At 43.1% G+C, this 16,503-nt stretch overlaps 1 protein-coding gene across 9 annotated transcripts in view; it reads right to left on the reverse strand.

Annotated features, from left to right (window-relative positions):
• LOC133478059 (transcriptional enhancer factor TEF-3-like) overlaps positions 1-16,503 on the reverse strand; it is a 51,957-nt gene that overhangs the window by 2,614 nt on the left and 32,840 nt on the right. For all 9 annotated transcript variants that reach the window (XM_061773599.1, XM_061773598.1, XM_061773601.1 and 6 more), the window contains 7 exons: positions 16,047-16,181; positions 14,613-14,656; positions 14,290-14,351; positions 14,009-14,139; positions 10,626-10,799; positions 2,863-3,003; positions 831-983 (listed from right to left, as the gene is read on the reverse strand). In XM_061773599.1, coding sequence (XP_061629583.1) covers positions 831-983; positions 2,863-3,003; positions 10,626-10,799; positions 14,009-14,139; positions 14,290-14,351; positions 14,613-14,656; positions 16,047-16,181 — 840 coding nt within the window. The remainder of the gene's footprint in view (positions 1-830; positions 984-2,862; positions 3,004-10,625; positions 10,800-14,008; positions 14,140-14,289; positions 14,352-14,612; positions 14,657-16,046; positions 16,182-16,503) is intronic.

Here is a 16,503-nt window from a genome sequence, read left to right on the forward strand (position 1 = left end):
ACTCATGTAGTTTTATTTAGTCTGTAAACCACGGTAGCGTAGCTAAGTTGTAAAATATGGAATTCAACTAACTAACTCCTTTTCTGGAGAGGTGATTGAGTGTTTGGCAAATCCGCCTCACACTTCTGAGGTTGCGGGTTTGAATCCGGGGTTCGGTCCTTCCCGTGTGGCGTTTGCATGTTCTCCACGTGCTTGCATGGGTTTTCTGCAAGTACTCCGACTTCCTGCCACATTCCAAAAGTGTCTCATCTTGGGTTCATTGAAGACTCTAAATATGTGTAAATGTGAATGGTTTTTTGTCTTCAGGTATACAGTATGTGCATTGCGATTGGCTGGCAACAAGTCCAGAATGTACCCTGCTACTAAGTAACAGAGTAACAACAAACCTCCTCCTTTGTTTTCTGTGTATCCACTCCGTTCGAAGGACAGAGTTTAGGAAAATGGCGGAAGCTAATTTCCCTATTACAGTGACTCGATCCGGTGCAAAGTGGCAAACAACAATGCTCATTTGAGCCACCCATCGTTTTATGGAACATAGAAGTATCCCCCAAATTGTATTTTGTCATTTTTCTGGCAGTTAACACCCAAGTTTTTCCATCCTTCCATTTTGAAAGTAGCAGGAGGCTAACAGGAAATTAATTTGCCGATCGCTGGCCAGATCGGAAGCAAGCCCCCCAAGCCCAAATTCTATGTGTGTGGTGTGCAATACAAAATATAAACAGTAGTGTGTAAATTGAATTTCCCCTTGAGAGATTATAATCCAGAAAATAAATTCAAATTTAACATGAAATTACAAGTGTGTGTGTGTGTGTATCTGTGTGTGTGTTTACCTGAAGGATGGTGAAGTTCTCCAGGACGCTGTTCATCATGTACTTCTCGGGCAGGTGTTTGAGCTTGTGGATGAAGTTGATCATGTATTCGCAAAGCGGGGAGCGGTGGATCCGGTACATGTAGCGGCCGTTCTCGAAGCGGGCATACTCGGTCTGCGCCAGCGAAACAAACAAACGACCATGTCAAGTAAAATCACATGTGAGGAGATATATATGCCGCTGAGCTGCAAAGGTGAATTAGGAAGGGATATATTTCCCAGGAAAAGAAGAAAGGCGCATTGATATATGCGAGCGTCTACGTGATGAAGTGTATTATGTTTAATGCAATAGATGTAATGCAGCATGCAGCACGCTGGACGTGACAATAAACATAATTCTCGTGACAACACAAATCAAATCATAATGCTATTAAGTGTCATCATGAGGCCGACTAAGGCTTCAACCCAACGTTGTGTGTGTGTGTTTGTTTATATTGTATATTGTACAATCCATCAGAAGCAGGTGGGGGCAGGGCCTGCATTGTGTCCATTTAACGGGAAGTGTAATCATGAGTCATCTGGGGGATTTTTTTTTTCCCCCTCACGTCAACTTCCTGACCACAGATCAGCGCTTGTTGACTGGAATCTGCTACAAATTCTTACATCATGAGCACTCACTATCTTTTGAATGATTCAAGATTTCTCAGAAAAAGAAAGTAGTAGCAACCCCTACACGTTGTAGGATCGTGTACCACCAAGTATCTTCGACACTTCTTGCCAGAATGAAACTGGAATAGAATGGGACAAGTGCCTATTGTCTCCAGTAGAAAGAAACACACTTTAAGCACATTGCACAAGGCACAGCACTTTGGCTGCAAACAACAGGATTGATTTAACGCTTGCCCATGCAAAATTTGTTGGCTCTCACTTTATATATATATATATAAGAAGCTCAGTCCTGGAATTACACTGGACCTTCACAACTAAACACAATCCACTCCAGGGGACTGCTTGACCTTCCTTTTGTTCTGATTTCAAATACATTTTCCCCATAAGCAAATGGAAATATAAATGATCCGTTCTAGGGGTCAAACTTCAGTACGACACAGGCAATGGATTTTAGCATAGTTAATTCCAATTTAAGTGCAAAAAAAAAAAAAGTCATTTTTTGGGAAGAGAAGCAATAAAACTAGCGAACCTTACCTCTGATGAATACCTTTAATCATTACCATTATTATCTTTGTCTAATGTGATACATTGTACCAAATGTATAGCAAAGAAAAAAATGGGAATATTTCAGACCTACTTTGCAAAGCTGTGACAAAATTTTACATTAATTAATTGAAGACTGTAAATTGTCCTGAGGTGTGAATGTGAGTGTGAATGCTTGCTTGTCAACATGGACCCTGCTTATTGGCTGGCGACCAGGTCATGGTGTAACCTGCCTCTAGCCTAAAGTTTGCTTGGATAGGCCCCAGCTCACCCGCAACTCTCATGAAAATGGATGGATGAATCGCAATGTTATTAAGAAAGTATACTTTTTTTATTTGTTTCTATTTTATTTAAATTCATTTGTAATAATTTCAAGTGATTTTTTAAATTTAATAATACACAGCTCCTCAGTAAGCCGCAGTAATATTAGTAGTTCTTTGCAGAGGATAAAGAAGACATGCCTGTGAGTATTGTTACATGTCAACATATGCTGCTCCACCGTTTGTGTTCAAACATCCGTTGCTTATACTGTAACACCGCGACACCGATGCTATTTGTTAGCGCGTCTATGACATTTTGCATTGTTCGCTAGCATTTGTTTGCTTTCCAAAAGCCAAGCTATGTGGACGTTTTAAAGACACAATGTGTAATTCTCTGTTTTATGTTGAATTTGACAGCAAATCTAAACTGGGGGTGTCAATAAATTAGAATTGCATCCAAGTATGTACAGTTACACATTTCATTATGTGAAACGCCATATTCTCTGTGTAAATATCAATATCACACCCTATTTTAAACCAGAGTTCTTACCGATAGATGTGAGCCCTGTGATTTCTCCTTACCTCCACTTTCTCCACCACCTGCTTCCCAAAGGAGCAGACTTTGGTGGACGAGGTGATGATCATGTTCTCTGAGCTCTCATACTGGCTGGAAACCCCGTAGAAGAAGCTGCTGTCGTCCTGCAGGTTCACACTCAGGTCCGCCTACAGGGAACACACACAAGGTCCGACTCAACTTCATTCAGCTCTCACATTGTATGCCTCAATCTTTGGTGAGGGAGAACTGGATTTCAAGCCCATCAGACTACTTGGAATGAACTCCTGATCGTCCATCAGTAAGCTCAAACATGTTCCTCTGGATGGATGGATGGACAAAAAAAACAAACTCCAAAGTCTTATAGAAAGTCTTCAATGGCGAGCACTTCCTGAGGATGCGGTGGCTAGGTGTCCCATTACTTTGGTCCATCGAGTGGTGCGTGTCAGTTTGACAAAGAATCCTACAGCTCAGCCAAGCCTGATAGCAATTCCATGCAAAGCCACGAGGCATCCAGTGCCGATCCCAGTTGACCTTGCATAACGCTGCCAAAGCTGCCTCAAGATTCCCAAGATGCTGTGCGTCTCCTTGTGGGTTTAAGTCTTCCTAGGTTGGATCACCAGTAAAATACACTTCAAACTGGAGAGACCAATAGGCATATTTCTAGATCTCCACTTATGGGTGTTGATATTTTACATTCATTTATCTTCCGTTCCGCTTCTCCTCACTAGGGTCGCGGGCGTGCTGGAGCCTATCCCAGCTCTCTTTGGGCGAGAGGCGGGGTACACCCTGAACTGGTCGCCAGCAAATCGCAGGGCACATATAAACAAACAATCATTCACTCCCACATTCACACCTATGGGCAATTTAGAGTCTTCAATTAACCTACCCTGCATGTTTTTGGGATGTGGGAGGAAACCGGAGTACCCGGCGAAAACCCATGCAGGCACAGGGAGAACATGTAAACTCCACACAGGCTGGGCTGGGATTTGAACCCCGGTCCTCAGAACTGCGAGGCAGATGTGCTAACCAGTCAATCACCGTGCTGCCGATATTTTACACTACAGTAAATTTGAATGATTGAGGCCCCCAAATGTTTACAATTGTCTATATTAATAGTGTAAATTGTAAATACCACAAACTAAAGCAAGATCCCAAAAGACTACATAATTCAGGCAGCCATTTAATAGCATTTTAAACTGATCTTACATTACCCTTTAAAATAAATAACTTACAGAGAATATTATTTCCAAAAAAAATGCGCACTTCTGGTGCATTTTGTACAGTATATGCAGCTACAGCGAAGACGCTCTGTAACTTCCACTAATGACCCAGGCTAAACGTAGAGCCTCGCAAGCATACAAAGATCTTAGTATCAGTAGTACCTCTTGAACAATACAGTACTTCCTTGACATTAAATACTATTTTTCCATTAGCCACGACTTTGCTGGCATCTTGTGGCATCTTTGGGCATTATAGAAAGAGCACAAAAAGATGTGTATAGGGCGAGTTTTTAGTGACTATCTAACAAAACGTACAGTAGGTTCAACAGAAAAACGTGACTAGGTGAAATGCAAAGGCTTCACTGTGTAGCGCAGGGATGTCAGACTCATTTTCGTCAAGAGCCACATCGTTGTTATGGTTTCTTTCAGAGGGTTGTTATGACTGTGAAAACCATTGTATGTACATTTTATTACATGTATACAATTGCCCCTGCATTCCATAATTATATATCGGAAGTCACACAAAATTGTGGCAAGCAAATATTTTAGTATACTGCTTGTCCAATTAATTTCAAGAAGGGATTTTGTGAAATTAAGTGTTTGTAATATCTGTTAAAATTTAAGAAAAACTGCTATTTCGGTACATATTTTCTTCCAAAATGAGAAGAACAAGAAGTTGACACACTATTTGCTTTACTGGGCCACATAAAATCATGTGGCAGCCCGGATCTGGATCTGCCTTGAGTTTGGCACCTGTGTTATCGAGGTTTTCTACCTTCAGGGTACCCAAAGCGTTTTAACACCGTCTCCTCATTCTGTCACATCTTGCTGACACAGCAACAGGAGCAACGGGGGGTTCAGTATCTTGCTCAAGGATACTTTGACGTGGACACAGGGGGCCTGAGGGGGAGACCACCGATCTACCACCTGAGCCAAGCGGCCGCCATTTCACATCTCATATTGATGCTCAAGATGATATGCAGCGGGAATGGAAGCCAATGATCCAAGGCACATGAACCTAAACCATTCCATTGCATTCCATTTTCTGAGCCGCTTATCCTCACAAGGGTCGCGGGAGAGCTGGAGCCTATCTCAGCTATCGTCAGGCAGGAGGCAGGGTACACCCTGAACTGGTTGCCAGCCAATCACAGAACCTAAACAAATTGAATGCCAAATTTATAAACTATAAATGTTAAACTTGAGGTTTCTTTAGGTCATTTTGAGCCTTAAGTGCATGCAGATGCACCAAGTGGTTCATGTCAGAGTTGACAAGCGTAATCCGATTCTGGATCCGACTGAGGTGCGTTCTCACTTTGACAGCTGGCCTGTTTTACCCTTACCCCCGCCTCCTTGCCTCTTAATGGGCCATTGAGACACTGCTGAGCCTCCTTATCTCTTCATCGCCCCTTTCGTCTTCATCTGGGCCTCATGTAATTCCTCTATTTTTCTTCATCCCCGAGGCCCAGCCAACCTCGCCGACGCGCCATCGCCCGCCTCACGGCCTGCGAGGGAATTCATCCAATTACAATCAGCGGCGTACAATTGGTTGATTAGATCACGCCGGGCCGGCCGGCTGTGCAACAATTTAGCAGAGGCAGCTCAAATCAGATTCTCTTGGCACTTCAAAAGCGTGCGACAATCTGTTAGGACAGGGCCACGGGCGCTAAGGAGAGGGGAGGGCGGGGAGGGGGGCGTCAGGTCAGCCAGTGGCCGACAGGGGTGTTTGCTGGAAATTCAATCAAGAACGCCATAGTTTTGGTAGTGGGCCATCTGCCTGTCACCGTCGCCATGCCAACCAGTTCCTCAGCACACACCCTGGGGTCACCGCCTCCCCGGGGATATCCTGCCTGCTCTTTATGAGGGTGAAAAGAATGTCTTTTTTTGATTGAGGACAGCAAAAATATTGCTGTTTTAATTCAAAGATAGCTTTGTAAGATCTCCGTTTTGGAATGATGTCTGGGAAAAGACCCATTTTTACCAAACAGAACCTTTCAGTTTTTCAGCATTTCAGCATGCAAAAGCATCCAAGATGTCCAACCCATTGTTTATGTTCAGTTTTCAGCACACTTTTGTTGGTATCCCGGTATTCACGGTACAGATAATTTGTGCACAAGGACACTTTTTGTTGCTTTAATTCAAAGATGCTTTTGTAAGATCTCTGTTTTGGAATGATGCCTTGAGAAAGACCAGTTTCCACCAAGCAAATCATGCAGTTTGGTACAGGGCTCGTTTTTTTTTTCAGCATTTCAGCAAGCAAAGGGTAAAAAAAAAAAAAAAAAAAAGTCCAACCCATACAATGTTACATTTTCAGCACACTTTCTTTTCGATAACGGAGGCAGTAGTGCGGTACAGTTCCCTTGTGTAAGATGGCGCTAGACATGCTGCTCTGCATCGACTGGTCGAGAGAATTGTCACTTTCGTGTTTAATTAAAGAAGAATTGAATAAGGAGACAAAAAGCCTTTTAAAAACTTCTAAAATACGATGGAGGGAATGAAAAATTTTTGTCGCTTGTTTACAGATAACAACAACACACAATCTGCTCCACATATTTATCTTCTTCGTTTCAATTTGAGCGATTCTTCTTCCGATTCCGGTTCCTCAGTTCGATTCCGAACGATTCTCGATTTTTATTCTTTTAGGGGCTGGGTCAAAAAAAGTTTGCATGGTTTAAATAAAGGGTGTCCAAATTATGAGCATCCATTTTCTTAGCAGCCCGCAGCATAGACTAAAATGAACATTTGACGCGAGATTCTTTATAAGCAGTATCAATATCAAACCTATGAACTAAAAGGCAATGTGTGTGGAACTAACCCAATTGACTTAATATTGATGAATTAATGTTTCAGCTAAAAGTAATATTGTTAAAATTGTTAAAATACTTATTTTAAATGTTTTAACTATTTTATTTTGTTTCACCCACCCAGTTGACTGAGAGTTGACTTCACTGATAGCCTTGTTAAAATAGTTATTTTAACAATGCTATATAGCTGCCCCTGTATTCTGTTTCATCACGTCAAATGGTTTATATGTGCAAATTTTAACTTGACTTCTTGTTTTCAGCTTGTAGCCTTTTATTTTGAAGGGTACGTACCGGAAAGTAACTTCACACGGCACCGGTGATTGTTTTTGATTTATTTTTTTTTTTAAATGGCTGGAATAAAATACTATAAAACGCTGATTCTTTTCCCCACCCACCGATGAGGCACAAGGTTAGTATTTGTGATAATGTGAGACAACGTTTCTGTGAATTTTGTCCCAATTCATTGTGATGTAAAGTTGCTACGGTGCAGTTTTAGCTCAATGTTAAGCATTGTTTTTGTCATCGGCGCTTACGTTGGTTTAGCGTTACTAAAATAAACGCTAAAAACCATCAGTGCAAAAGTGCAAGCAACCGTTTACCTTGTTAGCTGTCTCAATGTTGCCATAAACGTATTTTATTGTTTCACTCACCCAATTGAGTGAGAGTTGACTTCACTGAAGCTCCGTGCGGTGTAGGCTGAGGCTCGGAGCGTGTCAGACGCTAGACATCAGGAAAAACTCCTTTGCACAATATAATCTTATTCCAAGTGTTGCTCTGAGGCGACTGGTCATTCATTTTAACAAAGTTAAGACACACTTTTGTTTGCCGTCACCGCCATTGGCCAAAAGCATGTCATAGTGTGCGTTCTTCTTCGTTGGTTTACGGCACTTCTTCGTTGCTTTTCATCACTTCTTCTTCGCGGCTGGAGGACTAGGCATCGAAACTGGGAACCGACATTTTTACATTTGAACGGTTCCGGGAGAACCGGAACGTTAGTCCCGGTTCCAATCGGTTCTCGATGCCCAACCCTAACAATCATTTACCAGTTGCACAGTCTCGCTGTTGTGACGTCTACTTACGCCACGACAAGAATGATCAGGGAGTAGCGATCTCACTTGTACTGTGTTGAACCAAACTGAAACTTGGTGAAAGCGCGGCTTATCATGATGAAACCCCCCGAGAGGGGACCGACCCTACAGTGACTTAATACTTCAGACTGACTGATCTCTTTCTCTGGTTCACACTACACACGCTACTACCATTTCTTTCTCCTCGATTTTATTACAGTCTCACTCCACTTTTTTTCTTATGATATATAGATGACAGGTCTCATTTTGTCCTCATTCAAATGCCACTCGGGAATCTGACCAGCTGCCCTTCCCCAAAGGCCTGTCTAAGACCACTTCCAAAATGGTGTCACTCACAAATGTCCTTTATCCCGCCGCGATAAATAATGCGGAAGTCCAACATGTGAGAAGGGTAACCCCATACATACAAAAGCCATCTGGCAGGCATGAGAAGGCGAGGCGGCACTTTCAACTTGACATTCATGGTCTCTGGCACTGCAAAGAGGCCTCTGTATGTTTTACAATGAGCCTCGATGGCCTCGTTCGGTGCATCCATCCATTCATTTTCTACCACTTGTCCAGCTCAGGGTCACCGGTGAGCTGGAGTATATCCCAACTGACTTTGGACAGGTCGAAAGTCAATCATAGGCCACGTGTGGACAAACAATCACTGACACTCACGTTCACATCTACGGACAATTTAGAGACTAATTTAATGACTCATTTTGCCATCTCATTGAAAATAGAGTAGTGCCTTGAAATATGAGTTTACACCTTTCCGTGACCAAGTAACGTAACTCGAAACACTCATATCTCAAATCATCTTAACCCATTGAAATCAACAGAAATGCCATTAATCCGTTCCAGTCCCCCCAGAAACACTTTTTTGCGTTTTTATTCTAATAAGGAATAATAGCGCTATAATATTGTACTTTATAAAAACATAGAGTAATAATAGCATAATTAAACAGAATGTAAAGCATTAAACAAATTGTGTATCATTATTTAATGCTGCAATCCAATTCGGTGTGCTGCTCCTTCTGGTGTGCCCGCTTTGTTCCTCCACCATTGTGTTCAACTATCTGTTGCTTAAAGGATTGTAATATCACGACTACGATGCTAACCATTAGCATGTCAACAGTATTTTTCATTATGTGTAAACGTTAAGCTTCAAAACACAATGTGTAACTCTTTGTTTTATGTTTAGTTTGACTATAAACTTCAACTGTGAGTTGCAATAAACAGCTTGAAGCCTCTTTTTTGAAGAAATGTTTACTATTTGCCAAACTGTTGCCTTTTGAGAAGTGTGTTGAATTATGTATACTGCCACCATATAGCTCGCATGTGAAGTTTGGGTTTGTAAGTCAACGCAAATAAAATAAAATAAATAATAATAATCGGCAGAATAACGGCTTATATCTTGAAAAACTCGTAAATCAGGTCACTTAGCTCTCAAGGCACCACTGTCAGAATCAGAATCAGAATCACTATCAAGGCACCACTGTATACCTTTACAGTCAATCCTCTGCTCAAAACATTGCATTACCAAAGGTTGCACTGTAACAGCCAGGAAAAGAAATCAACTGTTCACAAAGTGGGCGTGGACTTGCAGGGTTGTCGGGCACTTAATGTTCTTCCGCTGATCTCGTCGGTCTCTATCAATATTAAAAATAGCTTTATAAGAAACAAACAAGGTAGGCTGACAAATTGGTTCTCCTAAGCGCCATTCCATGCCCTCCCATTCTTGCCATGCTGTGTGCATGATAATCTGTTAATTCCTTATCACTATAGAGGCTTTAAGGTTGTCTAGGACAGTTTGGGGAGACATGGTCACCTGACAAGAACAGTTATAGACCCCCATATTACATATTGGTACCTGAACTAAATCCATTGATGACTTTTTGTAATCTTCAATTAATCTTTAAAAATATATCAAATAAAACATAAATATATTAATTAGACTTCAAACAAGTGCTATGTTTCGAGTCAGTAATGTGGATGACGTGGCTGCAGACAGCTCTATAGAGTATTGAAAAGCCTCATCTGTCGCCATCTTAAGTTGACTTCGGTCATCACGCTTTGCTCTCTGGCGGTGCTATCATGTACGTCTGTTTTGGGGTGGAGCTGCTCTATAAATAAATGCTTTCGAAGGAGGGGGCTGCAAAAGTGTTGGACTCGGCGTAATCGCACAGGGACAGGTGCCCGGGTTCACATTTCCTCTGGTGAAGTTCAGAGCTGCCAGTCTCCCCAAGGCTGCCGTCACACACTCTCTCTTACACGCGCACGCACACACACACACACACACGCACGCACGCACGCACGCGCGCGCGCACACACACACACACACACACACACACACCATTATCATATGAGGAAGATACAAATGCTGCAAAAGAAAGTTGTGCATCACTGTCTCTTATTGGGTGATTGTGGTCGGGTCATCATAGTGCGGACTGTGCTAACTGTCTAAATTGTCCTTAATGTCCTTTGACTCCAACATATAATCTCTCATAATACAGTTAACACTGCAGGACCATTAACAGCCAACAGGTGCAAGAAAACATTAACAGGAGTATGTATTGTACTTCAACTATATGACTTTGGGAGGGGCTGTACGTTCTGATGATGCTCTCAATGTTATCATAATAAATGAACCATTTGAGCTAATTCAGACATGATCAGACACTGAAAGGTGATTTACCCAGAATTTGACAAGGAAGAAAGCGTTGTGCGGCCCCTTGTCGAACAGCTCCTTCAGGCCTCCTTTCTTCTCGGGGAACTTATCGTAGATCTGCCTGACATCCACCGACTCCAGGTAGGGATCGCTGTAGCTGGGGTTGGACTGACCGATGTGCACGAAAAGGTGTTTGTTGAACTGGGGAGACAAGAAAATTGTGTTATTCATGTTAAATTGCCATGGCTAGGTATTCTTCCACTGATGTTTCCAATAAACGTCAGCCCACACGCTGACAATGTTAAAGACAACAAATGCATGGTTGCAGGTGGCCAAAGAGTATCCCACAGATCAGAGAAACAGGCAGGAGAGTACTTGGTGTATCTTCTGGCAGGAAAGGAGAGAAGGAGACTTGCTGGTGCAACCTCACAGTACAGGAAATCATAGAAGGAAAGAGGTTAGCTAAGAAGAAATGGAACACTGAGAGAACCGATGAGAGGAGAAAGGAATACATTGAGATGCGACATAGGGCAAAGGTAGAGGTGGGAAAGGCCAAACAAGAGCCATATGATGACATGTATGCCACGTTGGACGCAAAAGAAGGAGAAAAGGATCTATACAGGTTGGCCAGACAGAGGGATAGAGATGCGAAGGATGTGCAGCAGGTTAGGGTGATTAAGGATAGAGATGGGAAGATGTTGACTGGTGCCAGTAGTGTGCTGGACAGGTGGAAAGAATACTTTGAGGAGTTGATGAATGAGGAAAATGAGAGAGAAGGAAGAGTAGAAGAGGCAAGTGTGGTGGACCAGGAAGTAGCAATGATTAGTAAGGGGGAAGTTAGAAAGGCATGAAAGAGGATAAAAAATGGAAAGGCAGTTGGTCCTGATGACATTCCTATGGAGGTATGGAAGCACCTAGGAGAGGTGGCTGTGGAGTTTTTGACCAGCTTGTTCAACAGAATTCTAGCGGGTGAGAAGATGCCTGAGGAATGAAGGAAAAGTGTGCTGGTGCCCATTTTTAAGAACAAGGGTGATGTGCAGAGCTGTGGGAACTATAGAGGAATAAAGTTGATGAGCCACACAATGAAGTTATGGGAAAGAGTAGTGGAGGCTAGACTCAGGACAGAAGTGAGTATTTGCGAGCAACAGTATAGCTTCATGCCTAGAAAGATGCATTATTTGCCTTGAGGGTGTTGATGGAAATGTACAGAGAAGGTCAGAAGGAGCTACATTGTCTCTGTGGATCTAGAGAAAGCCTATGACAGAGTACCCAGAGAGGAACTGTGGTACTGCAGGCGGAAGTCTGGAGTGGCAGAGAAGTATGTTAGAATAATACAGGACATGTACGAGGGCAGCAGAACAGTGGTGATGTGTGCTGTAGGTGTGACAGAGGAATTTAAGGTGGAGGTGGGACTGCATCAGGGATCAGCCCTGAGCCCCTACCTGTTTGCAGTGGTTATAAATAGGCTGACAGATGAGGTTAGACTGGAATCCCCATGAACCATGATGTTTGCAGATGACATTGTAATCTGCAGTGAAAGCACGGAGCAGGTGGAGGAACAGTTCGACAGATGGAGGCATGCACTGGAAAGGAGAGGAATGAAGTTTAGCTGAAGTAAGATTAAATATATGTGCATGAATGAGAAGGGTGGCGGGGGAAGACTGAGGCTCCAGGGAGAAGAGATAGCAAGGGTGGAGGACCTTAAATACTTGGGGTCAACTGTCCAGAGCAATGGTGAGTGTGGTCAGGAAGTGAAGAAACGGGTCCAACCAGGTTGGAACGGGTGGAGGAAGGTGTCAGGTGTACTATGTGACAGAAGAGTCTCTGCGTGGATGAAGGGGAAAGTTTCGAAGACAGTGGTGAGGCCAGCCATGATGTACAGATTAGAGACAGTGGCAATGAAGAGACAACAGGAAGCAGAGTTGGAGGTGGTGGAAATGAAGATGTTGAGGTTCGCTCTAGGAGGTTGGATAAAATTAGAAATGAGCTCATTAGAGGGACAGCCAAGGTTAGATGTTTTGGAGACAAACTTAGAGGGAGCAGACTTCGATGGTTCGGACACGTCCAGAGGAGAGAGAGTGAGTATATTGGTAGAAGGGTGATGAGGATGGAGCTGCCAGGCAAGAGAGCTAGAGGAAGACCAAAGAGAAGGTTGATGGATATCGTGAGGGAAGACATGAGGGCAGTTGGTGTTAGAGAGGAGGATGCAGGAGATAGGCTTACATGGAAAAGGATGACGCGCTGTGGCGACCCCGAAAGGGACAAGCCGAAAGGAAAAGAAGTGGGCAGATATCAAGAAAGTAAGTGCGTCACCTTTACTCACCTACAGAGAGTATCAGATGTTAGTGGTAAAGTGTTCATTAAGGAGTAGAAAAAAAGGGAGTCTATCACATGTTCAATGGAGGACACTATCAATGCTTCATAGATCTAATATGAACAGAACATTTATTTTAAGGTGTTTATTAAGAAGGACAATGCACCAAGGAATTGATTGAGACAGATCCTAACAATTGCCATGCAAAAATTGCATTGTATTTATCCATATATTTTCGATCGCGCCAGTCCTCATTATGTTCTTGAATGAGCTGGAGCCTATCACAGCTGACTTTGGGGTCACAGGCGGGGTCTCCAGCCAATCGCAGGACACATATACACAAACAAACATTTACCCCCACAATTACACTTAAGAATAATGAAGAGTCTTTAATGACTCTAACGTGCATAATTTTGGAATGCGGGAGGAACGACTGAGAATACGCACCAAAGCACGGGGATTGAAACCCGGGACGTCTCGGCTGTGAGGCACGCGTGCTAACCACAAGGCACACCATGCTGTTCTTAAGTAGTACTATTACAACGCATCTATCCATTTGTAACACGGCTTATCCTGGTTAGGGTTGCGCGGCGCTGGAGCCTATCCCAGCTGACTTTGGGTGAAAGGCAGACTCCACCCTGAACTGGTCGCCAGTCAGTCGCAGGGCACATATAGACACGGACAACCATTCGCACTCACGTTCAAACCGTCACTGAGTGGGAACTGAACCCAGGCTGCCTGCACCAAAGTCAGGCGAGTGTACCACTACACCATCAGTGACTCTATTACAACCTTTAAAAAAAAGAAAAGAAAAAAAAAACATAAAATACAACAGATCGTGATAAAATAAGGCTTTATTCTCATCACATTACAATCATTCTTTTTTTCTCCGTACAACTATCCCAAAGAAAATAAATCTTTTCTCGTAACTGTATGAAAATGTTTTTCTAATTATTATTATTATCTTGCATTGGTCAAGGAAAAGCTCAGATAAAAGGTAAAGATGAGTGAAAAAATTGAACAAGAATTGTGCTCTCAAAGTGCTTATGACTGAAATAAGACTGTGTCCAAGTCATTAACTTCCACGTCTACTTACAGTCTCTGGGTCCTGAGGTTGCTCCAGGAAGGCAGAGAACTCCAGCATTCGCAGCTTGGAGCTGGCGATACATCTCCCGTGCCAAGGGGGTGCACCAGGTGACATGGACAACCCTGCAGTGCTTTCATAACCTGGGAAGTCAGGTGGTGGGCAGTTTATGGGCAAAACATGCAACAATTGGTGCAGGGTCTTTATCATCATCATGTTCTCATATCTTTTTGCTAGTGTGATAGCGCTCTGTCAATACAACAGCAAGGAAGAGCAAGAGGGCACACGCCCACCTGTTATGGGGGCCGGGCCGGTCGCTTGCATGGCGTAACTCTGCTGGGAGAAGGGCTTAATGCTGGGGGTGCGGGGGGAGAGAAAGAGAGAGGCATGTTAGGCACCATCGCTGCCTTGTGACCCCAGCTCACATACTAATTGGACCGCCTGACCTCTAGAGGCGCAGGGGGCATGGCGGCATGCTCGATGTCTGACAGCTGACTTTATCATTTACACGGACACGCTTTAATTTGTCCACCCAATCCGAAATGCATCTGATGCACATTCAGCGGATCGGAGTTACGTATGAAATGATCATGAACACGGAGAACGGCTCACTCACTCCTCATGGCCGCCTGGCTGTCCTGGAAGAGCCCCGTGCCAAAACTGTAATAAAGGGAGACAGGAGAGGGATTAGCTCAATTACACAAGGTTTTGAGAGATGAACAACATCTGTAGCTTTCGTATACACACGCAATGGAAGTATAAGATATTAAACATCACTTATTTTTATCACATTTGGTGGAGGACATATTTTCAATGCTTCGTGGATCAAAAAAAAAAAAAACTATGATGGAGTCCCCAGAAATGTGGAATATTGTAGTTACACTAACTGGAAAGAACAACCCTGGTTTCAGAATCAGAATCAGAATCATCTTTATTTGCCAAGTATGTCCAAAAAACACACAAGGAATTTGTCTCCGGTAGTTGGAGCCGCTCTAGTACGACAACAGACAGTCAATTGACAGAGAACACATTTGAGACATAAAGACATTGACAAAAAACAGTCACTGAGCAATAAAGGGTTGGTAGTTATCTGGTAATGCCGGTACATTTATTTATTTATTTTTTTGACAATTGTGCAAAAAGATGCAGAGTCCTCTAGCACTCAAACCCTAATTTGAGACACGAACACTTGTTTTAAAACTCTACTTTGAACTAACATGAAACCCTAAACCTTGTTTGAGACCCTGACCCTATCGTATAACCCAGATATGAAACCGTAACCTTGGCTTCAAACCCAATTTTAAATTAACTTGAATCTCTGATCCTTCTTGGAAACTTTAAACCAGACTTGAAACCCGAACACTAACTTATAACCGTAACTCTGAGTGAAACTCAGACCTTTGCATACAACTCTAATTTGAAACCCTCACCTTGGCTTCTAACCCCAATTGGAAGCAATGACCCTTGTTCAAAACCATTACCATAGTTTAAAAACCCTGATTTAAAACCCTACCCTGTGCTGCAAACCTAAATTTGAAACCCCAAGCTTTGCTTAAAACCTTAATTTGAAACCCTAAACCTTGTTTGAAAACCCTAAACCAGTCTTGAAATTCTAATTTGAAACCCAAAGACAGGTTTGAAACCCTAACTTTAAAATCCTAACACTTACTACAAACTGACTGGAACCCGAACTTGAAGCCCTGATCCTGGCTTGAAGCCCTAATTTGAAAACCTATCCTATGCTTGAAACCCTAATTTGAAACCCTGATCCTGGGTTGAAACTTTTCCCTTAACTCGAAACCCTAACCCTGGTTTGAAACCCTAATTTGAAACCCTTAAGTATACCTTTTTCATGCATGTTGTGATTTCAAATACTATACTCACACAAAATGTGCACATAATATAAACATAACTGACCTGTGTTCTACCTACAAAAAAATCTCTGTAGAGGCAACAGGCATTTCCCAGGTGTACCTAATGTTATGACCAAAACAACAGCGTCATGGAAATAGACTAAAAAGGCAGGAAGGGGCACTGCTCGGTGACTCACCCCACCAGTCGTGGGGTAACCTGGCCGGGAGAGCCCCTGGAGGGCCATCTTGTTCTGGAAGGCCGTGGGCGAGATGATCTGGGCCGAAGACATGGTGGCCATGCTCTGTAGCGCCTTGTCTTTGGCGGCCTGGTCCTACAGGAGGAGGACAGAGAGGGGGACACAGTAACGCAAACGGAGAGCACTCATTAGGCACCCCACTTGGCCAGTAACCCAAGCGGAGCTCCTAAAGGGGAGCTGAAGGGCCTGAGGCCAGCTTGCAGCACAGGTGAAGATACGGTGACATTACAGTTAAAAGTTTAGTTTATTGCTTTTGCCGGGTGATGACAAGCAGCTTCTGTTGGAGGAAAAATCAAGTCACAAGGTGATATAATCGTTATGGCCGAAAAAAAACGCACTAATGCCCCCCAAAAAAAGAGAAAAACGACAGTTAGCTGATCGTCAACTGTCTGTCCTG

This window comes from Phyllopteryx taeniolatus, chromosome 5 (assembly GCF_024500385.1).
Source record: "Phyllopteryx taeniolatus isolate TA_2022b chromosome 5, UOR_Ptae_1.2, whole genome shotgun sequence".
Lineage (NCBI taxonomy): Eukaryota > Metazoa > Chordata > Actinopteri > Syngnathiformes > Syngnathidae > Phyllopteryx > Phyllopteryx taeniolatus.